This window comes from Drosophila pseudoobscura, chromosome X (assembly GCF_009870125.1).
Source record: "Drosophila pseudoobscura strain MV-25-SWS-2005 chromosome X, UCI_Dpse_MV25, whole genome shotgun sequence".
Lineage (NCBI taxonomy): Eukaryota > Metazoa > Arthropoda > Insecta > Diptera > Drosophilidae > Drosophila > Drosophila pseudoobscura.
In genome coordinates, this window is record NC_046683.1 from 13,689,988 (window position 1) to 13,717,306 (window position 27,319).

General features: G+C 45.0%; 6 protein-coding genes and 1 pseudogene across 9 annotated transcripts; 3 read left to right on the forward strand and 4 right to left on the reverse strand.

The window, feature by feature from the left end:
• Nucleotides 1-444: 444 nt before the first annotated feature.
• On the forward strand, nt 445-5,816 carry LOC6901422 (keratin, type I cytoskeletal 9). Of its 2 annotated transcripts, XM_002134072.3 has the most exons (6): nt 445-787; nt 887-949; nt 1,026-1,444; nt 2,041-2,115; nt 2,206-3,468; nt 4,874-5,816. In XM_002134072.3, exons 1-6 carry the CDS (start codon nt 746-748, stop codon nt 5,088-5,090), a joined length of 2,079 nt encoding a protein of 692 aa, XP_002134108.2. In that variant the 5' UTR covers nt 445-745; the 3' UTR covers nt 5,091-5,816. The 2 variants fall into 2 exon arrangements, with proteins under 2 accessions (XP_002134108.2, XP_015041675.2); XM_015186189.2 differs by lacking the exon at nt 2,041-2,115.
• A 1,001-nt stretch (nt 5,817-6,817) lies between these two features.
• LOC4814582 (AH receptor-interacting protein) lies at nt 6,818-8,757 on the forward strand. The gene is made up of 3 exons (XM_001354773.4): nt 6,818-7,133; nt 7,311-7,487; nt 7,578-8,757. Exons 1-3 carry the CDS (start codon nt 7,041-7,043, stop codon nt 8,268-8,270), a joined length of 963 nt encoding a protein of 320 aa, XP_001354809.3. The 5' UTR covers nt 6,818-7,040; the 3' UTR covers nt 8,271-8,757.
• A 1,183-nt stretch (nt 8,758-9,940) lies between these two features.
• BORCS5 (BLOC-1 related complex subunit 5) lies at nt 9,941-11,395 on the reverse strand. The gene has a single exon (XM_001354772.4). The coding sequence runs from the start codon at nt 11,130-11,132 to the stop codon at nt 10,110-10,112; it is 1,023 nt and encodes a 340-aa protein (XP_001354808.1). The 5' UTR covers nt 11,133-11,395; the 3' UTR covers nt 9,941-10,109.
• LOC117185011 (40S ribosomal protein S9-like) lies at nt 11,249-12,636 on the reverse strand (annotated as a pseudogene).
• Nucleotides 12,637-12,947: 311 nt separating this feature from the next.
• Nucleotides 12,948-14,380, forward strand: LOC4814521 (pyridoxal phosphate phosphatase). Its single transcript, XM_001354771.4, has 3 exons — nt 12,948-13,197; nt 13,266-13,649; nt 13,716-14,380. The coding sequence occupies exons 1-3, from the start codon at nt 13,186-13,188 to the stop codon at nt 14,256-14,258; spliced, it is 939 nt and encodes a 312-aa protein (XP_001354807.2). The 5' UTR covers nt 12,948-13,185; the 3' UTR covers nt 14,259-14,380.
• LOC6901420 (4-nitrophenylphosphatase) lies at nt 14,342-16,038 on the reverse strand. Its single transcript, XM_002134070.3, has 6 exons — nt 15,897-16,038; nt 15,726-15,807; nt 15,499-15,665; nt 15,302-15,436; nt 15,025-15,232; nt 14,342-14,963 (listed from the first exon to the last, which is right to left on the reverse strand). The coding sequence occupies exons 1-6, from the start codon at nt 15,903-15,905 to the stop codon at nt 14,656-14,658; spliced, it is 909 nt and encodes a 302-aa protein (XP_002134106.3). The 5' UTR covers nt 15,906-16,038; the 3' UTR covers nt 14,342-14,655.
• Nucleotides 16,039-17,360: 1,322 nt separating this feature from the next.
• LOC4814444 (anoctamin-6) lies at nt 17,361-27,229 on the reverse strand. 3 transcript variants are annotated; one of them, XM_033382141.1, is made up of 10 exons: nt 26,972-27,229; nt 25,037-25,322; nt 23,506-24,011; nt 21,311-21,883; nt 21,189-21,244; nt 20,091-20,643; nt 19,390-20,011; nt 19,063-19,268; nt 18,715-18,996; nt 17,361-18,651 (listed from the first exon to the last, which is right to left on the reverse strand). In XM_033382141.1, the coding sequence occupies exons 2-10, from the start codon at nt 25,047-25,049 to the stop codon at nt 18,409-18,411; spliced, it is 3,054 nt and encodes a 1,017-aa protein (XP_033238032.1). In that variant the 5' UTR covers nt 25,050-25,322; nt 26,972-27,229; the 3' UTR covers nt 17,361-18,408. The 3 variants fall into 3 exon arrangements, with proteins under 3 accessions (XP_033238032.1, XP_015041673.1, XP_001354806.2); XM_015186187.2 differs by lacking the exon at nt 25,037-25,322; XM_001354770.4 differs by lacking the exon at nt 26,972-27,229 and having other exon boundaries at nt 23,593-24,011; nt 25,037-25,801.
• Nucleotides 27,230-27,319: the final 90 nt, after the last annotated feature.

Below are 27,319 nucleotides of genomic sequence, written 5' to 3' on the forward strand. Positions count from 1 at the left end.
CTCATTTAAAAAATATACCGTAAATATACTGACGAATTGAAGATCTATTTTACATATTCCTCAATGTTGATATTCCGTTGAATATTACTAGCTAGATAGAACATTTAGCCATGCCCAAATAATTTTATGCAATTAATGAACCAATTTTCTAATTGACTGGCTTATTTTAAACACTTGCTTTTATTGCATTTTGCGTAAAAAGAGGTTTTTCTGTTACGTTTTATTTCTTTGACCTTTTTCGCTAAAACCTTTTCTAGACAAAATTGCATAAATGCAAGTATTTGAAATAAGCCAGTCAAGTAGAAAATTGATTCATTAATCGGATAAAATTATGTGGGCAGGGCAGAAAGCTCCATCTAGGTAGTAATATTCGACGGAATATAAAAAACGGGGAATATGTATAATATAACATGAATTCGTCAGTATATTTCGGTATATTTCTGACGACGGACGGTATATTTTATCGATAACTCGCATTTGTTGTTGCAAAAGCTCCGCGTCCGCTCCGCTCAGCCCTGTAATATTTGCTCTTAATTTTTGATTGTTTTTTGTGATGTGGAAATGAAACGAATTTGCGACAGCAATTGACACACAACTAAAGTGGAAACGCAGAAGCAGCAGCTGCACTGCCTCCGTCATGCCACAGCGCTGCCAGTGCCAGTGAGAGAGTGAGAGAGAGCGCCCCCAAAAGTGAAAACGTTCTGGAAAATCAGGCGAATCGAAGAGCAGAAAAGACAGCAGTGCAATGTCAACAGAAAGCAATACGCCCGTGGATCCGCGTGTCCAGGTATGTGTGTGGGTGGGTGGTTGTTTGTGTAGGTGTTAGGACTGTGCTAGAAGCACTGATGAGACGACATCTCCCCTCCTTCCGAAACTCTTCCCACAGATCGAACTGGAGAAATTGAATTCTGCAACGGACAACATCAATCGATTCGAAGTGGAGCTCGATGTGAGTGTTTTTCTTTTTGTTTGGCATATTGATTTTTCACTCATTCACTCCCTTCTTATTGTGTGTGCCCCAAAAGGAGTCCAAGTGCGAGTTCAAGCGTCTGCTGGCGGAGAGCGTGGTACGCATCAAAGCGGCCGCCCACAAGCTGGGAAATTCGATTGATGCCGCCAAACCCTACTACGAGTCGCGCATCTATGCCGCACAGCTGGCGAAGGAGACGCAACAGTCTGCGGCCAATCACGAGAAGGCCAAATCCATTCATGCCACCGCCAAGGAGATGGTATACTTGGCCGAGCAGGGACTTGGCGAGAAGTCAACATTGGATACGGCCTGCCAGGAGATGCTCAGCCATGCTGCCAGTAAAGTGAATCAATCGCAGCTGGAGGTCACCGACACACGGAATGCACTGAAAATGTGCCAGCTGAAGCTGGAGGTGGCCAACAATCGGGTGAACAAGCTGCAGGGACAGCTCAAGCAGGCGCTACGTGCATCCAGGTACACTTCTGGCTCTATAGATGGTGCAGGATCTATACAAATATATGGGATCTATACGAATTTTGGGAGCTTTTGTTTCTTGGTTTATATGATTATATTTTATATAGCTTTTTATAGTGAAAACTTTAGTTTCTTTAGTTTTATAATACTTGAATTATGATACACACATAATATGTAGCTATCGAGTCATCGAAAATAATCGATTTCCAACTTACTTATGTCTGTCGTCTGTTTTTAATGATTATAAAGCCATATACCGATTGATATGTAGAAATGGAAGTGTAATACGTATTGAGACTGATCTATCGAACTCTTGGTAGTCATCGATAATTATCGATTAAGAACAGTTGTCTGTTTTTAATGGATATGGATTCTTTTAACGATTAACACATAAATATAGATGTAATTTTGATAGAAAGAGATCTATGGATCATATTGAAAGATCTAAGGAGTTTGGTGGATTTTCTTGGTTATCCTTTTGGCTACATTCTTATTTTTTCTTGCTCTTTTCTTTTCTTTTTATTTCTTTTTCCTTTCTTCTTCTGTTTTTGGATTTCTCCTATGCTTTTCCTATACGTTTTTCCGTTTCCTTTTAGATTGCAGCTCAAGCGCAATTTACTTTTGTTGAGATACTTTAGCATTATGCACGCCCTGCACTGTACCTTGTGTTCGTGAGTATGCCTCACCCGCCCACAAGCACTAATGCGGGGCATGCCCCCTCCCCAAACGCTACTCGTTCTTGTTCCTCCCGCATCCCGCAGGCCCTACTACGAGACGCGTGCGAACTACAACGGACTGCTGAAGGCCCAGAAGCTGCGGGTCAACGAGCTGGAGGCAAAGGTCAGCGCCGCCAAGCTCACCTACAACGAGGCCTTGAAGAATCTCGAACAGATCTCCGAGGACATCCACCGACAGCGACAGCAGCGCAACAATCTCCTCAACTACGAGGCCATGCTACGGCAGGTGGACGCTGTGGATGCTCTGTCTGGCGGTGGAATGCAGAGTGCCAGGGGCAGAGACAAAGGCAGGGACGATGACGATGATACTGAGGTGGATCTGGAGGAGGAGGAGGACTATCTGCGTATGCCCGATCGTCTAGGCAGTGCGGGCAGTCCGCCGCGTCAGTGTTTGAGCGATCCGCACGATTGTCCCCATCTGCTGACGGACTTTGAGGCCGTGCTGACGTTCCCCCAGAAGCTGGCTGGCGGTATGCACAAATCGGCCAGCACCAGCGCCACGGATGGCGACACCAATCTGTTCTCGGTCCAGGCCCAGGGACTCCATGCCCCCTACGAGGTGAAGCAGCGATCAGAGTCCGGCAGCGGTTCCCTGGGTGGATCGGCCTCGGCATCGGCCTCAGCATCGGTCTCGGGGGCACCGGGCGACAACGACATTGAGCAGTGGACGGAGATCCGGTTGTCCCACTCGGACAGCACCAGTTCCAGCTACTCGAATCAATCGCTGCTGGATCAGCACGGCCTGGAGGGTGCCGGTGGCTGCGGCAGTGGAGGAGGCGGCGGCGGCGGCCTGGGATATGGCCTAAACCGTGGCGGCGGCTACGATCCGGATGTTCTGTCCCAGCACTCGGGATCGTCCTCGGATGAGCCCAAGCGGAAGGTGACCTGCACCACGATATTCCAGGACGACGGCAGCCACTCCGCCAGCGGCGGTGGTCAGCAGATGAGCCGCAAGCAGAGCCTCAGCCAGTGGCTGTCCCGCTCGAACAGCTTCAAGAGCAGCGGCCGGAGGCAGAGCTTGGATCTGTTGATCGATGCGGGGGACAAGGTGAAGGATGCGTTTAGCTACGGTTTTCAGAAGGTGGGCCGCAGTCTGGAGAGGCGCAACAGCGAATCGGAGATGGCCGCCACCGAGGGCGGCGGGGCCGAGGCAGAGGCGCTGCTGGGTACAACGACGACGGCGACGGCAATGTCATCCTCGGGCAGTGCGGGAGGAGGCGGAGGCAGCACTAGTGGCGGCGTCGTCAGCAGCGGCGGCGGACCTGGTGACTTTTTCCTCTTCAGCAGGTCAGTAGATGGTGTAGGGACGTCGGGCGGCAGTGGCAGTGCGAGCGGCAGTGGCGGGAGTGGCGTTGGCGGTGGCGGTGTCGGTGGCGGACGAGGCCTGCTAAACTCCCTGCAGAGCCGCCTGACGAAGCTCATTTGAAAACAGTAATTCTCAAATAATCAGAATATATCCGATTTACGATCCATCGAATCCATCGATGATCCATGAAATAAGCCATCGATGATTTTTATGCACCCATCTTATCCACCGAAAAACAACAGTTAAAAAAAAAACAACCAACCAACAACAAAAAAGTACAGCAATTAGAAACAACAAAATTAATTAATAATACGACAAATTGGCTGCTTTGATTTGATCTCTCTCTCTCTCTCTCACGCTCTCTGCTTTTTGCTACCATTTGAAAAAAACAAAAAACAAAACAAAAAATATAAAAAACACATTCTCCCAAGAACAAAATTAACCGCAACTACAACAATAAAGTACAACCTACAACAACAGCACGAACGCACACACGCTTAAAAAATAGAATAACCAAAAAACTTCCTCCCAACAACAATTGCAACAGCAGCAACAACAGCAAAAGTAATAATGTTCTGTATGTACTGCTCAAAAACTTAAAAGAGAGAAAAATTATTTGTATATGTTGTGTTTTTGCCCACCCCTCCCCTTACCCGTTATTTTTTCAGTTTCAACTCTCACCCGCATCCCATTGTACACCTCCACCCCACCGACCGACCGCACGTTTGTAATAGCTGAATGGCATTAGACTTTGATAAAAAAAAAGCTGCGAAGAGAGAGATAGCATGACAGACAAAACGTAAAATTAGTGATCGTAGATCTTTGCTCCCAGCTCAACTGGACGCATATGTATATCCATCTCTCTCGCTCTCACTGCATGCTTTTCACCGGCAAAGTCCAATGCCAAACGGTACTGGTAGGAGCAAAAGCTTCGTTGGCTCTCACACACTCACACAATATCTCGCGCTCTCATTGTCTGATCCTTAGTTTGTTTGCTGTAAATGTAATCGCTGTCACCACTATGCCTGCTGTCTTTTGAGCTAAGCGAGCCGCACCATACAATCAGACCGCTGTTGAATGTCTGCTACTCGTTTAGGCTATCTACACCTCTCTTTCTATCTGTCTGTCTCTGATGCTGCTTTAACACCCGCTCTTCATTTATGTGGAATATCGCTCTCACCCACATTGCTCTTCTCCACCCCCCACTTTTATGCTACAAAAAAAAAGAAAACCGTTTGCTATCCACTACACTCTACACTCTATCGTTCTCGCTCTCTCTCTCGCCTCAGCTCAGACTCTATTCTTCCTTGGTTGTTGTGTATTTGTTTTTCACGTAATCCGTTTGCCATATAATACAATGATAACTTAATAAACCTAACTTTACAGATCGTCAGAGCCTAAAGAGTTACTATCCGATGAGCAGGTTGAGAATTTACTATTAAATCATTCGGTGGACGAGCACGGTGCTATAATAGTGGAAGAACTTAAGTCGCCAACAACTACAACAACAACAACAAGCATGCATCACACACACCAACAACAACAGCAACAGCAGAAACAACATCATCAAGCGCTAAATGTGGTAGGAGCTTTGTTGTTCTAAGAAACGAAATGTTAGTGAGTCTCGCCGACAACGAGATACCTTTACTAGAGCACACAACAAACATACATACACACGCAAACAAGCACACACACACACGAACACATTAAATTATGGCAAAATTTTTACTCTATGAGTATTTTGGTGGGCCTGGGCATCGACCCGCAAGAAACGAAAAGAAAACAATTAGTCAAAATGTAGTACATATCATCAATCCCAAAATCCAAACACATTTACATTACACGGACACACAAACTATGTTCTAATCCTAACAAAACAAAATGTGCAATAATTTTTGTGTGTTATTTAGAGGCATACGAAAAATAAGATGGTTACATTTTATGCTGTTTACAATAAGCAAATAACTAAAACGCTAGTCAAAAAACGAAATCAGTTACAAATGTTTTTAGTGTGTATTTAAACATTCAGCAGAAGCATAAACACAGCAAAAAAAAAAACCAAAAGAAAACAGTAATACTTACAAATAATAATTGTACAAATAATGTTATTTGTGGCGTATGCAGAAAGCGGACTGGTAGCGACTTTCCTTTATCGAAAGATTTTAATTTTGAAATTGTAATTCTACATATAGTATGTATATTCTTGTATCTGTTTCTATATCCACTATTCCATTCATTTTCTGCCCACGCCACTGAATGTTACATACATAAATACAACATTTATTGATACCTGCATTACAATTATATATGAAGAGTATGTATTCTAAAAGTCGATGTGCGTTTCATTCAAATGGGTGACGGTTATTTGAATTAACTGTTAAAAAATAACCTTGATCGATACCTGCATACAAATTACATATACATACGTATGATAAATCAATGTGTTTTTTTTTTCCTGGGCAGATAAACGGTATTTACAATTTCATTTTTGTAAATTACTTTCAAACATAACTGTAAGTTTAGCTTGACTACCGCTTCCACAGCATATCGATGCATCGCGCCTGACCATCGATATACCACCTGTCGTCCTCCACGGCCTCTGGGGTCAGCTGCAGGATGACAATTTTGGGTATTTTATATACTGTTTGATATAATTTGACGTCGAAATTGTGTTGAAGGCATTATCAATTTCATCAATCTATTAAATTAGCATTTTCTCCATTCACTTTCAAACAATTTTGCGCTCACCCTTTGGCGCTCACATCCAGTCGATAGTATCGATGACCGAACTTTTTTCTTCAAACGAGTCTTCTTCACCCTCTTGTCCAATGCTCCAATTTAGAACCCGTGTAGGAATTCCATTTAGAAATTTTTTTTGTAATCTGCATCGAGCTGCTGATCTTTGGTCGCCAAAATCTCCATTTTTTAAAAAATGTCTCCAAAAAGTGGATTGCGAAGGTATTTCACACTGGCGCTTCCATGGGGCTTATATGGAAAAACGGTCAACAATTTTTGAAACGCACACATTTCCCCTTCAGGGGCCGCTTTTGGTAATTACATACAAATGTAGTTAATGTGTAGCCAATGTGTAGTCAACGTGTAGTTGTCATGTAAGAAAATAAATTTGAGGAAATTGTTGTTGACCGTTTTTGTCTTAAACCTTATTTTATAAGCAATGCAATAAAGATTAAAACTTAGATTTAACCAGTCTGGTAGAAAACTAAATTAGTAATAGGATACAATGATGAGTTCAGAGCTGAAGGTCTTAGCTAGCTAGTGATATTCAATCGAATATCAAAAACGAGGAATATGATTGAACTTGAATACAAAAAATTTGTCAGCATATTTATCGTTGATCGATAACTTCGCTGCTGGTCAGCTGGCAACGCTCTTCTTGTTTTGGTCGTCAGTTCTAGAAAATTTGCATTTATTTTCGAACTGGGAAACAATAAGACGTTGTTTACGGACACACACTCAGTGAAGACGGAGAGAGCAGTGCGGACACTTGTGCTACTTAATCGGAAACCACACATTCACTGAAAACCACATCGCAATGGAGCACAAGAAGAATGTCGAGAACAAGCCCATCCGCAAGGAGATTATTAATCCGGGAAACGCTTACATTGAGCTTACGCCTGGAACACGGGTATGAATTAAATACAATTTGCAAGGAAAAACAAAAAAAAATCAAACTGTGGGGGCAGCTGTTGCTGCCTGACCCGCCTAGTAACAAGTGAAATTAGGCCAAGGCCCTGGAAAGTGAATGCACTAACACTATCCCCCTCCCATCCCACCCCATCCCTTCCTTTGCTCCTGTTTACAGGTGAAATTCCACTTCCAGACGCGCACAGCCCATGATGCACGGATTGTGGATGACAGCAGGAAGATGGACAAGCCGATGGAACTGGTCCTAGGCAAGAAATTCAAACTGGAGGTCTGGGAAGTGATTGTACAGCAGATGTCCCTCAACGAGGTGGCCAAATTTACGGTCCACAAGTCGGTATGTATACACGCAACGAGAGCGATAGAGAGAGTAGGTCAATAATGCGATCTCACTGACCTAATTTCCATCACTTCGCTCCGGTCGCAGCTATGTCCCCAGTATCCTTTCATATCAAAGACATTGAGGGACATTGGAAAGAAGCCCGAGGAACGCCGTCGCTGCTGTGGCATGACACTGCAAAACGAGGGCATTGGCTATCCCGATTTGGATGCCTTGTTGCAGCATCCTGTGGACCTGGAGTTCATCATAGAACTGATCTCGATTGAGCTGCCCGAACAGTACGAAAAGGAGCGCTGGCAAATGTCCGACGACGAGAAAATGCGGGCCACCAACACACTGAGAGAGCGGGGCAATGGTTTCTACAAATCAAATCGGTATACCGATGCAGAGACCTGCTATCGCGAGGCCGTCGGCATTGTCGAGCAGCTCATGCTCAAGGAGAAGCCACACGATGGTGAATGGAAGGAGCTGGCGGCCATCAAGACACCATTGCTGCTCAACTATGCCCAGTGTCGTCTCATTGCTGGTGACTTTTATGCCGTCATCGAGCACTGCAACGAGGTTCTGAATCTGGATCCACGCAATGTGAAGGCGCTGTTCAGGCGGGCCAAGGCACATGCTGGCGCCTGGAATCCGATGCAGGCACGTCGAGATTTCATTGATGCACTGGCCCTGGATAGCAGCCTCAAGTCGACGGTGGCCAAGGAGCTGAAATCGATTGAAGAACAGCAGCAGGCACGCAACGTTCAGGATCGGATTCACATGCAGAAGCTCTTCTAGAATATAAGTTGTGCGAACCTCCTGCTAATGCTCCTGGTCTATTGGAGCAACTATGAGACCTGTTGCTAACAGTTAGCCGAACCCTCAATTTTCACCATCCTAGGACGCAGCCGATTTGTACCTTTATTCTCGCTGGCCAACCTGTTGCTCAGCTGCTGGGTCCTCTACAAGTCGATGCGGACGATGAGGCAGAGACGTATACGGGCGATATGGTGAGGCAGAGAGAGAGTGTTCATTGCATTTCGGAAAAGTTTAGGTTTCTCCGCACAAAGCCATTCATTCATTCACTCTGGACTTTAAATTAAGTAAAAAGATCGCTGAAGCCTAAAGCCGAAGGCCTCCTTCCTCTACAAAAAGTAATTAGCAAACAGTTGGACTATGTTTATGATTATTATATGTGTCTGTGTATATTACAAATAGTTTATAAGTTGTTGCTCTTCGTAGCGTTTACCAAAATGAAAATGAAAATGAAAAAAACAAAAACCCTAACAAATGGTTTTGCCTATCACGTATCGTATCCCCAAATGTTCTACATTTGTTGTCCAATGTCCTCATATATATATTCGATATGTACATCGAGCTAGAAACTATCCTAAGACTAGATATATATGTATGTACTTTATGTGTATATGTGTATGTATTGTATTATATGTGTGTGTGTGCGAAACTATTATATATCCAACATTCGTATATATTTACACACATATATTGGCTGTAATTTGATTGTAAATGTTGTATGGAATTTTGATTGTGAACAAAATATTAAAAACAAACGCCATCGATATGTGTTATAATTCGTAAAACTGTTTTCGGACTATATTTGGGGGAAAAGCTATAATAATTCTTAGACTATATTTTACCTAGGTTTTGGTGGAAAATTTTGTTGCTCCGTTTGTGGTTAAGGTCTATATCTGTGGAGCAATCAGAGTTGGAATGACTATATTCAAACGATTTAGAGATGAATTACAACTCTTTCACAGGATTCTCTGGTTAGTTTTAGGCATGGAAAAGCATTACCAATTATTTCAGGGATGGTTTATGTTTACTGAAAGGTTTTAAGACTCTTTGTCGCTTATTTCTGTTGAGAAATTACAGTTGGATTAAGAATACTCCAATTAATTAATGAGGAAATGTCTTGAAAATATTCCATACTCGCATAGGGGAACTCTTAGATGTTGCACTTCTTTCTTAGGATTCATTGGGCATAGGATGCATGAAAAGGGGGTTTTTTTAGAGATGGATTACAGAGAAAAATAGTTCATAAGTGTTTCATATTGCCAGCATTTCTCTTAAGATTCTTTTGTTAATCGAATGCATGAAAATTAGTGGATCAAAATGTATATTTAATCCAAAAAATTACCTACAGCCTTGACTATGGTTTGTTTTTATAGGTTATGTTTCTTAGCCCTATGAATCCTAGCTAAGAACTGCAGAACTGTCCTAGATAGATATTTATAGATCCTTGCCACTCAGTGAATGACGTCGGATAATTGAAATAGACACTGGAATCGAGCTATTGCCTTTGCCGTTTGCATTTGCCCTACTTTCCAGAGAAGAGGGTCGCACCTGAGAAGAGCGAGAGGCCTGGCCTGGATGGGAGGGATGACCCAGATTTATAAATACATTTTTGGGGTGGGGGTGTTGGATGGTGGGCGGAAAAAAGAGGACAATTTGGCATTTGAATAAATCATTTTTTTGATTTTCATTTACTAATTTAAAATCACGATTAAGTGTGGCATTTAGTTAACGATTAATATACACAGTAAATACAAGAATATTACGGACTAAGAAAATCTTTGGGGGTCGATTGGTTGCAGGTTCTTGCAGGCTTTGCACCGTCTAGAGCCTCCACAGACGACTGCTGTTGCCACCGGTGGCCCCCTCCGCCTCGCCGCGCAGCTTGTTGTCATCGGTGCGCCATACGAACGGCTCCAGGCGGTCCTCATCGTCCAGGAAGTTATTGATTGCCTCCAGACTGGCAATATTCTCGTGCAGCAGCGAATTGCAGCGACTCAGCTGATGGGAGACGCTCCGGATTTTGGCAAACTGTTCGGCATACGAGGCATACGTCTTCTGCATATCCACGAAGCTGGCAAACAGCGTCGTAATGGAGTTGCTGACGACCTTTGTGCGCTCCACCAGATGGTTCTGCTCGCTGGACACATAGCAGGCGCAGAGATTGAGATGCGTCTGCATGCGCGTACAAATGTTGATCAGATGCTGCGAGTGCAGGCGCTCTAGGATCTCAGCATCCCGCGTGTATGTGGCCGAGCTGATGGACTCCCGCAGAACGGGAAGGAATTGTGGAATGCTGCGCAGCCGGGCTAGATCCGGATCGATGTCGTCGTTGGTGTCCCTTGCCCCGGGCTTCACAATCACAATGCTGTGACTGGAGACCGTCGATTGGGGCCGCTTAGGCTTGCTGGAGGTGGTGAAGCCTCCCGGATGCGACTTTCTGTTTGCCGCCCGACTGGCGCTGCTCTGCTGCAGCAGGTGAGCCGGCTTTGAGCGGATCTTGGGCGAGTCCCCGATAGGGCGGTCCGTGTATGAGACATACGGCAAGTCGGAGCACACGCTCAGCGGCGGCGACGGCGGCCGACTCAGCTCAGAGCTGGCCGGCGACGAGGCATCCGCTATAATCTGCTTGCTGGCTATCACAATGCTGGCCGGTCCAGTGCCCGGCACCGTCTGTTGTCTGTTCAGGCCACCGCCGCGCCGTTTGTTGGCCGCCGCCGTTCCGGCTGCGGCTGCCAGGGCCATGGAGCTGCCATCGTGCAGGCCACCGCCACCGGGCATATGTCTGCCCTCGAAGATCTCGTGGCCATCTGCCTCGGCTCGCTGCTGGGAGTGCTCGGCGCCCATTTATCGATTGATTGGGTTGTCAGGGTCCTCTTGTGGCACTCCCAGTCTCCTGTTTGAACCGATTTCCCTGGCCCGCAGCTGTTTCACTCGGCTGCAGGCAGTTTTCCGTGCAATGGCTAAGCTTCTTTTACTTGTTGCATCATTTCACGACAATCTACGCTCTTGAAACACTGTGAAAACGGCAAAAAAACAATGGAAACTCGGATTTTACGGATGAGATTCGCCAGCAGTGTAACCACGGATTTGTCGTCAAAATATACCGTCCGACCTTCAGATATATATACCGAAACATACCGTCTCATTTAAAAAATATATCGTAAATATACTGACGAATTCAAGTTAAGTAAAAGTATTAAAAATCCCGTAAACGGTCACCCTGTTCGCCAACTCAAAGCGATTATATGATTATATAATCGATAATATATTCGATTACTGATTTCATTTAAAATGTTTTTATAACGGTTTTTAGCTAAAAATTTTATAAATGAATACATTGTATTTTGTTTGCTTGGAATTACAGATAATTGCTCTGTTTCGGCGGTAGTACAAGTATATTGTTGAAATGAATTACTAATTTCATTAAATAATTGTTTTGGTTTAATGATCGGACCAACAGTCTTCATCTTTTTCTTATATACATATATATGTACGACCACTAATCTACCTAATATATCTATACACATGTCAGGATCTGCAGACACGGCGACAACCTGTGATGATTGCGATGCGAAATGAGTGACAGCCAGTTGTGGTACTGTTTCTGATACTGAATTTTATTGAACAAATGCATCTCCTTATATAGCAGTGGTAATATTATTGTATGTGAGGGAACGCACTCCTTGTGAGTGTGTATTTTTAAATAGGGTGCACTTACCCTATGCGGGGTGTTATATTCCAGTCCATTTACTTAGGTATTTGGTGGGCTCGAAGTTACAAGTGCCTTTGTTTATTCTTAGTTGCTAATGTATTTCTCGTGTCGTCATATTCATTAATATGAAATGACATGGAAAATTATATTTATAAGTATTTGTGTATGAGAGTGTACTGCATATTCTGTAATAATTAGGTATAATTTTGTGACTGAACAAACATAATGGATGGACTTTGCCAATCCAAGCTTGAAGACCTGGGTATGCAGACGACGGTCCAAGAAATCCTCAATCTTTAGGCCGAGCACGTAATCGAGCTTTTTGCGAGATTCGTCCAAGACACCAATGCGCACCAGACGACGCAGAAGGCCATTGCCGTGGAAAATACGCTTATTGTCCTTCTCATCGAGGGTCAGCAGCTCACGGGCAGCCTTACAGATCTTGGCTAGGGCGTACTTGACGCGCCACATCTTACACATGTGGCGAAGACCACTTTCGCTTATGATCTTCAACTCCTGATCCAGACGCGCCTTCTCATAGGGGCGACGGGAAGTGACATACATATGTATGTAGGTCATCGAAAAGGCCGATGGTATGCGGCCGTTTACCATGATTCAAACAATTCATCCGTGCTTCAGTTGTCGGAAAAAAGGAAATATCTATCGAAGATAGGCTAGTAAATGAGTAACAACTGAAGAGAGAGGGATTACCATATTACAGGACGGCCCTGGCTTTTACAGTTTCTGCTCCGGGAAGAGAGAAAGAGAGAGATCAGCTCGTGCGCTTTTGGGCTCAAAAGCTCACATCGAAATTCATTGGCAGGGAGAGCTTTAGAGATAAGTAACAATGTAGGAAGTGTTTGTTTTCTTCTGTTTCGATTCTAGCTTTCTCTCTCTGTCTCTCTCGCTGCGTGGCATACTCTACGCGCCGATAGTGCTACTATTTTGATGAGATCTTTGTCAGGGCCAAGCATAGGTTAACGTGTAGAGCATTCGTTCTTTTGTATTTCTTTGCTGGATGGTGTATGGAGAGCTTTCCAGCATTTTTATCGCGTTTGCTGTCAGCGGCCGGTCGGAGGAGCTGCTTTTGAGGTGCTAATTCGTTCGGTTTCGCTTTCGGGTGTCGATTTCCGTGAATGCGAGAACCAGAACCGAACCTGCCGGCAACCAGACCACAACCACATCATGGAGACCAGAGTGAGTCCCCGTCCCGGTCGCGAATTTTGATCTAAGAAAACAATAATCTCAATATCTTCCATTTGCAGGGAAAGCCACAGCACATCCTGCAGCTGAGCGAGGAGCAGAGAGACCGTTTCGTGGGCTCCTTTGATCGGGTGCTCAGCGACATCGATGGCGTTCTTTGGAGCATGGAATACACTGTACCGCGGGCCGTTGACGGCTATGCGGCCTTGCAGCGTGCAGGCAAGGAGGTGTCATTTGTGACCAACAACAGTGTCCGCACTATGGAGCAGTGTCTCAGGCATTTCGAGAAACTGGGCCTCCAAGTGGCCCCCGAACAGGTGTGGCATCCCGCCCAGTCGATTGTCCTCTATTTGCGCGACATTCAGTTTGAGGGATTGATCTACATCATTGCCAGTGCCCCGTTCAAGGCGGTGCTCCGGGAGGCGGGCTTCCAGCTGCTGGATGGCGTAAGTAATCCCACCCCCCAAACTTGTCCCGTCGCCAGTAATTCAATGATTCTATCTCCTTGACAGCCCAACGAGTTCATCGAGGAGAGCTATCAGAGCCTCGCCAAGACCATCTTTGACCACCAGCCCGTGCGTGCCGTCATCATCGATGTGGACTTCAATCTGACATCGCCCAAGCTGTTGCGCGCCCACATGTATCTGATGCGGAATCCTGAGTGCCTGCTGATTGGCGGCGCCACCGATCGCCTGCTGCCCGTGGCCAAAGGTGTAAACATCATCGGTCCGGGGCCCTTTGCCTCCATCCTGGTCGAGGCCAGCGGCCGGCAGGCCGTCACACTGGGCAAACCAGGACGCGAGCTGGGCGAACTGTTGATCAAGCACCTGAAGATAGCGGAACCGCAGCGAGTGCTCATGGTCGGCGATATGCTGGCCCAGGACATACAATTTGGTCGTCAGTGCGGCTTCCAGACGCTGCTCGTCCTCAGCGGCGGCTGTTCGCTGGAGCAGCTCCAGGCGGAGACCTCGCCGGACCTGTTGCCCGACTACTATGCAGATAGTGTGGCCGATGTGGCCCAGCTACTGGGCGAGACACCCAAGGCTCATGTGTAGTTCTCTCTCCACCTTTACTCTGTTTTTCATAATTTTACGAACGGGGGTAATGGGCGCTTGTTAATCAGCGGACAACATCATACTTTAATCGTTATCTGAAATATATTTGGCACTAAACATAATACACTTTGAAGGCTTCGACCATTAGATACCCTTTGAATGTTGGGATCGATACATAATGATTCTATCGCCTAAGAACGGTACAATTTCTGTTATGATTCATGGAAGAGTATTTTGTGGCATTTACTTTTTGGGTTTTTTCAAGATCCCAAGACTTTCTTAATATATGTATCTACAAATGTATAATAGTACGAATATACTTTCGTTTTCCACGCCAAAGACCACTTCAATGACTTCTCCTCCTAACTGTCTGGGGGTGGATAAGGTCCAAGCTCCGTTAATCGCTATCGACCAGATCGCCCAGGCAATCGGCAACATAGTCCGGCAGCTGGGGATGATTCGCTGGCAGGCGTGACACATCTGTGGCCTTGGTGCCGCCGGTGAGGACGAGCAGCGTCTGATAGCCACTGGCCCGGGCAAAGCCAATATCACTGGCCAGACTGTCGCCCACGAAGAGCACACGTTGCGGCGGTATGTCCGGATGGCGTTGAAGCAGTACCTGGCGCAAAGCATCGCCCGGCTTGCCCAGAACCACGGGCTGACGGCCCACCGATTCGGTTACCACATTGATAAAGGCCCCAGGACCTAGAGATTAAAGATTAAGTTTAGGGAGGATAACGAAGAAATTAGGGAGATGCAGCATTACCTATAATCTCGCCTTGGCCGAACGGTATGAGCATATCAGAGGCACCAGCCAGGAACAGACACTGAGGATTCTGCAGCTGGACATGGGCACGCATCAGCTTGGCCGCCGACATATTGAAGTCCACATCGATGACAACAGCCTGCACCGGCTCCCCGTCGAAGATGGCCTCATGCAGATCCCTCAGGCTCTTGATCACCACCGGTCCGCTCTAAAGGGAGAGGGGACCCAGAGAAATGTCACCAAGGCACTGTCCGCTATCCTCCCGCTATCGACTCACCTCTTGGGCCAATTGAAAGCCTGCTGCCTGCAGCAGTTGCTTGAAGGGGGCCGTTGCCAGGCAATAGATGAGTCCCTGGAACTCCACAGACTTTAGATGATCGCAGATGGTCTGGGCCGGATGCACGATCTGGTGCTGCAAGTTTTGGAAAGTCGTTTAATGCTCAAAGAATATACTGCTGCTCCTGGAGTACCAACCTCCTCTATCTTCAGGTTTCCCTGGCGGGCAAACTTCTCGATGTGATCTTCGGGGGAACTAATGCTGTTATTGGTCACAAATGTCAGCCGCTTGCCCAGACTCTGCAGATGGGCAAGAGCCCGAGCCGAGCCGGGTATAAAGTCGCGTAGGGGATACCAGACCACACCTTGGAACGGTAGAAGGTTGAGGTTGAAATTAAAGGTATCCGCCAGAGGCACATTCTCACCATCGCAATCGCAAAAGACCAGATCAAAGGAGTCTAAGAACCGCTGGCGATCTGCCCCATGCAGTTCCTTGAGATTCTTCGACTGTCAGAGCAAGAGATAGAGAGAGAGAGCGATTAGGTTTCCAAAGCGGCTTATTCATCTGGAACACCACAATGTGCCCTCTGGCCTACCAAACTCATTCCGAAAGCCGACACAAATCCAGATCACAGATCACAAGTGGTGGAGGAGCAGAGACAGAGAGAGAGAGAGAGCTCAGAATCCCATTCAAGCGTTACCAGGCGCAACAGATTTGTGACTAAGCCAAGCGTCAGCACAATCCAACGCTGGAAGACACCTTCCAAAGACAAAACCAGCCCCAACCCCAACCCCAGACCCCAGTGCATTATGATACATATATGTAGATGTATTTGCAAATTGCATTAGTCGCCCGCTACTCTGCTTCCATGGCTCGCTGCATTTGCCCCTGCCACTGGCAGTGTGTCACTTGGATACGCCTCAATTGAGACCTCCTCTCAGTGGGGCTGGGTGTCACTTTCAATTGAATGCTGTCTAAGCCTCTCTGTTCCAATTGATTTGCTTTTATCACCTTTCGATTCGTTTTTATAATGCTATCCGGTTCTATTATGACATATATGCGTGCATACGCATATACATACCATATATCTCTCTGTATATAGTATCTGTCTTATCTCGAACGTGGAGCATATCATATAACTATTTTAGGTCTTGAATTCAACCGTTTTTATGGCACTAAAGCTTTCCTATGCTCACGTTCTAGAGTTTCAACAAACAGGAAATATATATGCTCTCAGAGACTGCTAGACCACTATACTATACCAAAAAGCTGTTCTATGGCGGGGTTTTTCGTTAAGCCCCTAGAAAGATGGCGTGCAATGCTTTTTTTTACCTCTGCTTCGTCTCTGACTGGGGCCGGCTGCCTACTTGGCTTCGTCTGTTTAGCTCGTCTGGGTTCCAGAATCCAAGAAAAAGACGCAGAAACGTCGTACTTCTCGGTCCGGTAATTTTCTAGTCAATGCGTTACCCGTATCATGTCAGGGGCCAGTTTTGGTCTAATCTGAAAATGTATTCCCTGGGAATTCAGGCTCTTATTCTTAAGAATCATTGGGCTTAATGGCTTCTCTTAATTTTCCTAATTTCTATGACCTCCAGCTATGTTTAGCGATTAATAAATGTATAAATCATAATATAAAACTGTTCAATATCATTACTCTTTGAATTTCACCATAAACACCTGCTCTATTTAATGGAAAACTGGAAATTTCTAACTTCTATATAACAAACTAATATAAAACCCATTCTATGCCGTTACTATAAAAAAATGTTATTTTTAATGGAAATCTAACAAATGAATAATAAATCCTATGCCATATCTTTACTCTTTAAATTTCCCATTAAAAATGTTCTTTTTAATGGAAATCTCTATATAAATCACTGGAGACCATTGTTCACAGTCCCCATAGTATATATTTCTTATAAAAACAGCTAAAACACTGTCATATCTTTGCTCTTTGAATTTCCTATAAAAATGTATTCCCAAGAACTAGAGATCAAAAAGTAAAATATCTCATAGCAAATATGTGTAGCTCTCTTTTATAAATATATATACAGCACGATTGTTCTCTTTCAATTCGTTGACTGCTGGTTCAATCATTCTTTATTCGGGGATTTTTGCTTCTTTTTTTTAGTTCAGATGCGTTTCGTAATCGTATTCGTAATTTGTTAACATTATTTTTATTGTAAACGCAATCGTTGCAATCGTATGCATAAATATGTTTATCAAAACAACAATTCACTTTATACTAGATTGGGGGATCATCTTCAGAGATTGTACATACAAAAGACATACATAGGTATTCCTTAAGGGATCAACAATCAAAAAACAATGATGGTTTCTGGGATGGGCAGAGGACTGTGGTACATATGTCATATGTTTGTGTTCGTTTTGTTGTAGGTAGTATATGTATATATATATATGTATGGTAAGGTACATTGGATTGTTTCTTAGTGTTTTAGTATACATAGCACATGTATGTATGTATTGTACAAATATACAATGGTGTATAATTCGTTTTTTGTTCAATCATGACCTCCTGTCCCTTCGCTTTCAACTTTTTCGTTTCATTTCCATGGCATGCAATGCACAAAACAATAAATAATACAATACAATACAGAATAATCGAATAATGCACATTTGGACATTTGGTGTATATCATACCCTTCCTACAAAATACAAATATAGCTATATATCATATATATATATATATATATATATATATATATCTTTCTATCTATCTATTATGTATATCTGTATAATTTCTGTGTGCTGCTGGCGCTGGCAAAAGCAAAGATGATTCTCTCGTACAAAATACATAAATTAACTATATCTGAACAAACCATTCAACAATAATGTATATCAAGTGTATGGTATGGTATACCCTATATAAAAATGCAAATTGCTTGACTCTCCGTTTCGTTGAGCACTTTCGATGCAAAAAACACGCATTATAAAAATCATCTTAAGTACAAAGCACAACAACTGCTGGACGTGTGTCAGCGTGTATATACAATACAAGAAATAAAAGAAACTTATGGAATGAACTTATTGATATAAAAAATATATATATGTATAAAGGTAGGCAGTCAAGCAGACGGCCCAGGCTGTTAAACAAAGGAGGTGGCATCCTCATCACCAGCACCATGGCGCTGGCGCAGCCCCGATGACTCCTGGCTCTTGGTCTGCTGGATGTGGACTGCTGTCTGGGCCTGCAGCATGGCATGCTGCTTCTCGTACTCAATGATGTGTTCGCGCAGCAGGAAATTCTCGCGCTTAATCCGCTTCAGCAGTCGACCAGAGACATCGGGCACGGCCCAGCGCAGCACGCCCTGCAGCATATTGATGATGTTCTAAGGCAAGCAAAAGATTAAATAGGGCTAAATACAGATCTATTTCGCATTGAATGACCATACCTGATAGATGACTATGAAGGCCAGTCGACCCGTGAGTATTTTCCAGTAGATCATGGGCCGCTTGTACGGATGATCGTCCGTGGGCGCATTCCGGAACTCTGTGTAGCGACACTCCGTCTCATTCACAAACTGACTGCCCCCGAGCAGTGGCTGCAGCTGAAAGTCCTTGGTATTGAAGTACGCCAGCGTAAAGTTTAGATACCCGTTGAGCTCCCGGTCGCCCGTTGAGGCTGCGTACACGATTTTCGGTATGAGGTTCGTGCTAAATGCAATTATCATGGCCTAAAAGGGTTTACAAACGGCAGCTTAGAGATCTACAGTGATTTCTATATTCTCGGTTGGACTCACGCTAGAGGCCACGGCTATGCGTGTGACTACAGTCATGATGTTGTGCCACACGCCAATGTCTCTGGCTCGCATGCCCACTGGTCGGCGCAGGAAGCGCAGCATCTTGATGGCATCCAAACGCACTTCGATCACATTGTTGAGCAGCGCCAGCAGCGGTGCCAGCGGAAAGGCCAGGCTGAATAATGTGATAAAGCCGAATTGCACGACTGCAGCACCACCATTTAGAGGGAGATGGAAGAGAGAGAGAGAGATAGAGAGAGGTGGTTAGAAAGCACTAAAACAATCCCACTGCTGCTTCCCAGTGAGTTTTTTTTGCCCGATCCTTACCCATTTCCAGGTACTCCACATAAAGCGAATTGTTCTCGGCGGGCAGTAGATTGTAGTCCTCGGTAAACTGATTGTAGGGCACCAGTCGCTGCTCCTTGTGGCTCTTGTACCAGCCATGACGATAAATCATCTCCTTGATGGTGCGCTGCAGATAGGGAATGAGCATCTCGACAATGGCGTTCACTGCCTGCTTGCCGGCCATAATTATCACCAGTTGCATGCAGAGTTCCATGAGACAGCCGCCCGGATTGCACTCCTCCTGGCGGAAGCCCAGCACGCGATTGTATTTGGCCGGATAGCCAACAAACTTGCCCTTGAGGAAGGCTATGTAGAAGAGCGAGGAATAGTAGTTGACGAACTGGAACACATAGTTCTTAATGGTGAGGCTCTCGTCGTACTCCGTTTGGGTGCGGCAGTACTCGTAGTTGGTCAGATGCACGGCTAGCTTGGAGTAGACCAGGTCCAGCAGCGAGATGACAATCAGATCGATGATGCCCGCCGTCATGGGCAGGATCATCACTTTAAAGGTCATCGAGTTCTCGCTGCCCAAGATGCTGTGTGAGGCACGCTGCGCCATTCTATAGATGATGATGCCCGCAATGGCAATCACTGATATGCAAATCTGTGGAGTGTGGCGTGGAGTGGAGTAAACATGATCAAGGATCGTCTTAAGAAAGGTAAAAGCATTTACAAACACTTACAAACAACACCATGATGCTGTAGCTGGTAAAGTTGGGCAGGAACTTGATGCTCCAGAAGGGCACATCCGGATCCAGTATGCCAGTGCCCTGGGTATTGCCAGCCAGCCGCTTCGAGCGCGATATCTTTGCCAGATACTGGGAACGCGGATGTTCCACATGATGTGTGAAGCCAGTCAGGCCCCAGCGATGCACCAGTCCCGCCGAATAGCGTTTCCAGAACTCCAAATATGTCACCGACCATATGGCCATGGCTAGGGCAAACACCACCGTCATATTGTTGTCTATCAGATAATTAAACTTGGAAGACGTGCACGTCTCGTTCAGGCGCCAATAGTCGCAGCTGCGATCGCACTGCGGACACATGATCGTTCCGCTATCCTCGCAGATATCACGACTGATCGGATCACTGCTCCACGTAACAAAGCCGTATAGGAAGCAGAGCAAACCGAATATGCTTATGGGTATCAACATTTGAGTGTAGAATCCCAGCCAGGCAAAGTACAATGCCACCTTAGCACCGAAGTAGTCTTTGATTTGGTCGAGTGGCTGGAGGCTATATAGGAAACAAAATATATAGAAGATTTTTAGTATTTTAAAATCAACAAGGGAAGGATTACTACAAGCATTCTAAGGATTTCAATGGATCTACTGCTATTACAGGGGATTGATGGGAGAACCTTAGTATTCAAAAATAAACAATAACGAAAGGCTATGTGAAAAACACTATAGGTCAGGGATATACCAAGGAAAGGAATTCGGTAAGCTATCTCAAAAGCTCACAATGGAACTATCCATTTGATCTATTCCCTGACCTATAGAGCAGCAAACACTTTACTATTCCTATTAGATATACTAGAAACTATGTGTCTTTGTTCTCTCCGATGTGTAGATCGAGGGTATTCTTTGAAAATACAAGCAATACTGAAAGTACCAACAGAAACCCCTATATTAAACGAGGGGGAAGCCCCCTTTTGTGCATAAAATCTACTAGTCCTACACTTTCTCTCCAATATGATAACATAACACGGAAATGCAGAACAATCTCTAAGAATAAACAACAATTAAAATGAATCATTCCACAAGGCATTTCCCTCTTACTTCTTCCACTTGCTGATGTTGGCCCACTCCTTGAGTAGACGATCCCTGTCCGCTTTCTGCAATAGAAAAAAACACAATCAATATATATCTCGTGGAATAGAAATATATATCCCAAAACTCACATCGTGGAGGGTGTAGGCGCATGTATAGATGCCATCTTGAACGAGCTTCTCGACGCCCAGATTGTCGACTGTTTCCTCGCCTTCGAGAAAGTGTTGTCGCTGCAGTATAAAGTTGATGATGGAGTAGCGAGTGCTGTCATCGAAGAAGTTTGGATGCTCTGTGTCGTACAGCTCTAGATAGTTGCGTGAGAACTCCAGGTGGATGCGTGGCTCTCGTTCGGGAAAGAGTTCCGTGTTCAGCTGCACCGAACTGAAGAGGCTGCGGCACATGCGGGTGAAGCAGGACTTGAAGGCGGGCGCCGCCTCATCGAAGATCTGATCCTGGCCCGGTATTGGCTTCAGTGGCACCTTGATCTTCAGTATCTCCGCATAGCGATAGAGCACCTCGAAGGGGGCATGGATCTTGATAAAGTGCACGCGCTGAACTTTGTTGTGCTCCAGCTGCAAGCCCTCCCTCTGCAGATTCGCCTCGAAGATCTCCCGCTTCCGGCGATGATCCTCCACCTGATCCTCGCCATTGTAGGCCAGCACAAAGTCCACGCTCCGTTTGCCATCATCAAAGCGTCTGTACGTCTGTAGATCCCAAGAAAGAGAAAACAGAAGAGCTTTAGACAAATCCGTATATGAATCACATCACACTGAGACGGAGAAACGAAATATCTTAAAAATACGTATGTTTATCTATAAACTAGAAACAACAAAGCGTGTGGGTGCGAGTGCCTGCACTTCCCGGGCCCCACCCCAGCCCATCACCATGCGAGACTCCTCCTGGGGCTCCTGGTTACCCAGCCAGGCCAGAAAGCCACAGCAGGCCGGCATTTTTGGGAGAGACGGAACGGAACGAAAGAACAACCGACCGTCGCGGCCGAACAGCAGAATGGGTTTGATGCCGCCTCCTCCTCTTTCTCTCTCTCTCTATCTGCGAGGCGGGAGGCGGCACAGATTGGAGATGTATGCATTGAATATATATTTATTTAAATATATACCATGCACACATTTTTCTCCGTGCAGCAGCAGGCAGAGCATTAGCATACATACTATTTATAATTACAATAAAGTACAAAAATATACAAAACAGTTTTTCATTTACCCAAAAAGAAAATTCCCTCAAGCAAGCTTTTTGGAAAGAAAGAAAGCTTTCGGTTCACCGAAGTATTGGATACCCTTTGCAGATCGTTAGCTACATAGCTTCATATTGTATGTATGGTATCTTGACATATTCTGTGATTTATGTAGATTGCTAATCAATAACAATTTAGAGCTTAATTGAAAAGGTTTTCTCCTCAAAGCATAGGTCTTATGACAGATCATTGGACCGAAGAATGTCTAGATAAATAATATATAATACATCGTTAATGGGAGAGACTCTTAAAACCCTGTCCTTTATCCGATTGTTCCTATGGTAGCTATATATATTTACATACAGATTTGGTTATAGTATTTCTAGAGACATTATGGATGGCTAACTGATTTCTAAATAGGGCTGGAAACATGATTTGTCTGCCCCAAAACTATATGTTATCCACGGTAGCTTTCCCATATATATACTCTAAAAATATCTTTTAAAAAATCAAAGAAATATAAATACAGACAAACGGATGCACGGATGCACGCCAGTCCTGCTGCTAATAAAGAAATCTATTTGCTTTCTGGGTGCGTAACAAAACCTATACAGAAATGTAATGGTCTTTCTGCAAAAGGGTATCATCAATCAGAAGCAAATAAAACAAAGAAGAGTGTGAAAGAAGAGGCGTCTAGAATGCGTGTGTTCGTGTGTGTATAGCAAAAGAGAACGTTCGAAGAGTGCGAAAGCTTGCTCTAGAGGTGATGTGGGAGATGTGTACATATACCGTACCGTACTCCGTATCGGTGTATGTATGCAAATGTGGATGAGATGGAAACAACAACAACTGCCGCAACAAAGATGAGAGAGAGCGAGAGATCAAGAGAGAGCGAGCAGGCAGGTTGGTTGGTTGGGTGGGTGGTTGATCAGGTGGTGGTGATGAGAGCGAGCGAGTGAGTGAGTGAGTGAGTGCGAAGGATTAAATAAGAGAGGCAGCGAGCAGAGCGGCAGAGCGAGGCGGTTTTTTTTGTTTTTGGTTTTTTTGGTTTTTTGGCGTTTCGTGCGGTAATTCGTTGTGGATCATATCGTAATTTTTTGTTTGTTGGATCGTATTGTTATTGTTGTTGTTTACCCTCAATTTCCACTGGGAGTATGTAATTGGCAATTTCTTATCTTTATTAGAAACTGTGCTACTATTTCTTAACAGACGTCTAGAGACCTCATCGTCACCACCTCCTGCTCCTGCTCCAGCTCCTGTATGGCCGCCAACACCAATCCCCGTGGGCAAATGATTCCGTCCGTTGTGCAGGGCCAGCATTTGTGCGGCAATCGCTGCATCCGTTTGATCGCCTCCACCGTTCAGGTGCTCCAGTGCCGTCGACTGCCGATAGCCGGGCTGCCACGCCAAAGAAGCATGCTCGGCAGCGGCGCCACTACCCAGCCGCAGGCTGTTGCGTGTCTCATCATTGGCCAGATCCACGGCCGAATGGTAGATAGTGTTCCGCGACTGTGACAGCGATTTTCGGTGGGCGGCTGCGGCAGCCGCCGCCTCGGAATCCGCCAGCGAAATGGTGTCAAAGTACAGGCTCTCGCGCTCGTCCATCTCCGATTCGGGATAGTCGTAGTCGTGGGTGCGGACTGGAACGAATGGGCATTTGAGGGATTAATCGGGGATATCTGGACTAGGCAATAGGTTGGTTTTAGTGCGTGCATTACGAGCAAGTGGATGACGAGATGATGGGATGATGACGGCCCTTAACAGAGGGACACCATAGGCGATGCGGATGATCGATCGTTCCCCTTACAAAGTAAGAAATTATTTAATTCTGATTCTGATTGAATTACTACTGATTTACGCTGGCATATGATCTACTATACATTATTTTAGATATAAAATTGGCATAGAAATGAATCCTCCAATATACCCCTATGCTCTTTTTGAGTACCGGGTATAGCAAATCCGTTTCTACAATCCCACCACTTTTATTACTTAAGCAAATAAATAAATAAATTCTATATTAAAATTAACGAGCCGGCCGGAATCGTATTGGTATAAATTATCAAGCCCCTTTCCACCATATTAATTACTGATAAGTTTCGCTTAGTGCTTCGATAGTGCCAGACATGAAAAGCAGATAATGTGTAGCAAAGAGGATGATGATGGCATGAAATTCCAATTCCGATTCCGATTCCATGCCGCCTGCTAATTCGGTGGCAAAAACTTATCAGAGAGCCCAGCCGCTGTTGCTGCTTCTATTTTCCTGATACCAAAACGGTGGACGGGGTCATTTAAATGCGGTCAATTATATAATTGATGCCCCCCTCCCGTTTACGACACACATGAGTGGTGTGGGAGCTTCGATGGATGGATGGATGGATGGATGGATGGTTGAATGCTTGGTGCGGGGGATGTGGGTCTGATGATCCGTTTCCGGCGAACACTTTACACACTGAATGAGTCCTAAGAAAAACCAAACCAAAATCGAACCCCATACAAATAGGTGTGTTCTCAACCAAAAAAATGAAGAACAATAACGATCGAAATATGTATGTACAAACATAAATGCACAATAAAAGAGAATAAGATCGTTGGGTTGGGGCGGGGTGGAGCGCAATGATCGAGTGATGATGGAATTTGTTTGATCATTTTTCATTTTATTTACCCGCCGAATACATGGTGAACGGCCGAGGCAGAGGCAGAGGTAGAGAGAGAGAGAGAGAGCGGGTAGAGTAGCGTGGTGTATGGCAGTTTTTGTTTGTTTTATTTTTGCTATATCGATTATAGATAGATCCTTGTGGCCTCGGATTCGGATTCGGCTTTGGCCTTAGCTTCAGCTCTCCTCTCTCTGGTTATCGTTTCCTGGCGATCCACTTCGTTTCCACACACGGACGGGGGGCGGCTGCGCAGGTGCGCCTGAGCCCGGGCATAACGGTATTACACGACGACGACTGAAGGATTAGCGCAGGCGGCAAAAAGAGAGACCACACCACAGGTGACGCAGAAGAAATGTGAGCACTCAAACAAACAAAAAAAAATACAACAAAAAATCGCACGCACACGAACGCCGCAAAAAATAAAAAGAAGGAATGATGTCAGAGGGGGGGTACAACAAATATTAGGCGGCCCCAATATATGCGTACGCTCGCTCGCGTTGTTTGCCGATTACTGAAAAAACCAAATACGAAACAAAATACGCTTTGCTCCGCCGGGGGTTAACCAAACTCAGTAGCCAGCCTCAGACCCAGCAGCACCCCAGAACTACATTGAACTAGAAACAGCACAAAAAAAAAAAACGAAAAAAACCGAACACACACACAAACACACGCAAAAAACATAAAAAAACAAGAACAATCAACTGATTGCCCAAATACAGGCAGGCGGCGGCATGCAGCCAGATGTGACGTTGCACAGTGTTTGGGAAATGATACGGCAAATGGGTTTCGTACCCCGCACAGTGTCCCGAAATTGTAGAAGAACAGGAGTGTACATATGGGAGGTACATATGTATGTCCCTGTTTCCCAGATTATGCAAAAATCTCCATTTAAAAGAGCACACTGAATATAAAGAACTAAACATCTCCTAGGTTTTAGTAATCTTTTAAGGTTCTTTTGTTGAATATTAATGATCCATCATTCAATCTTAATGGAGAATTTCTATAAGTTTCCACTGGAGTTCTTCTGTCCTGCTCCATCTGTTCAATTTACAACAAAAGTTGCCTAAATTATGCCTAACAGTTGGATTTCTCTCACTCTTTCTTTAACAGAAAAACCCATAAATTATACTTCTGTCTTAACAAAATCCGAATGTGGCTCCGAGAGCACATTATGTGGGCGTCAAGCTAATATGCTCTTTCGTGATAGGGTAAACACCACAGATAGACACAGGGGGGGAAATCATTGACCTTGACGGAATATCCAAAATTGGTGGGAATACTGGGCAATACGGACTACAAAATGTGCTTCTCTGTAACGCTCCCAGACGAATTTCGGAGGTCGCAAGCAGAACGAGTTGTTTATGAAGGAAAATCGGCATGAAAGAAAGAGCATGTGTACGGGGACGGCAAAGGTCAAGTTGAAGCGTAAACTGTTGACAAAAGCAAAGTGCAAAAATAATTTTTTTTTTTTATTTATCTTCAGCTTGTCTAACAATTTAAAACCTGTTTCACACTCTCCGCCAGACAGACAGACACACACACACACACGCAGACACACAGACACTGGGGGAGAGTCGAGGAGATGTAAAGCCGGAAAATAGTCCAAGACACGCAAATTTTTGGTGGAAATGGAGGCGATGGCCGCCGAAAGACATTCAAGAAGAAGGGCTCATTCATCATTTGGAAGCCATTAAACACAATGAAGCTACTGCTAGCTAGCGAATGGGTGCGCTCGAGTGATAATGATGCACCATCGCCACCTCTGGCGGCATCTTCTTCTAGGCATGAGCATGTCTCTATATTTAGCAGATTGCATACAGAAATTGTCTCTGGTGTGGGCTTGTGGGGGAGGAGGACTGCAACTTGGTTAGAAACAATGCGTTATTAGTAGTTTAGCAGGCATGCGGATTCTCCTCTCCAGTCTAACCGCCTGGGGGACTCACCTTGGTCAACCGATTTTTGGTTGTGCTGTGATGTGATGCGTCCTAGTATTTACTGGAAGCCAGGGCCCATATCAACCTGCTCCTGCTGCTGTTAGTGTTTCCCGCCCCCGCACTTTCACACTCACTAATAAGACAGGTGCAAGTATAGTTTAAGTCTCGGAAGATGCTTTTGTTTTGTGAATTTCCATCAAAAATCTTCCAAAACACTTGGGATGTCCGGCCCAGTGTTGAGTTGGGAGATTGCAAGAGTGCTGGAAAATGCTCGCAGTGTATTCGATATCGCAAAGTATCGCAAAGTATTATATACAATTGTCCGCTAATAAACATTGATTTGTTTAATTTTGGCCA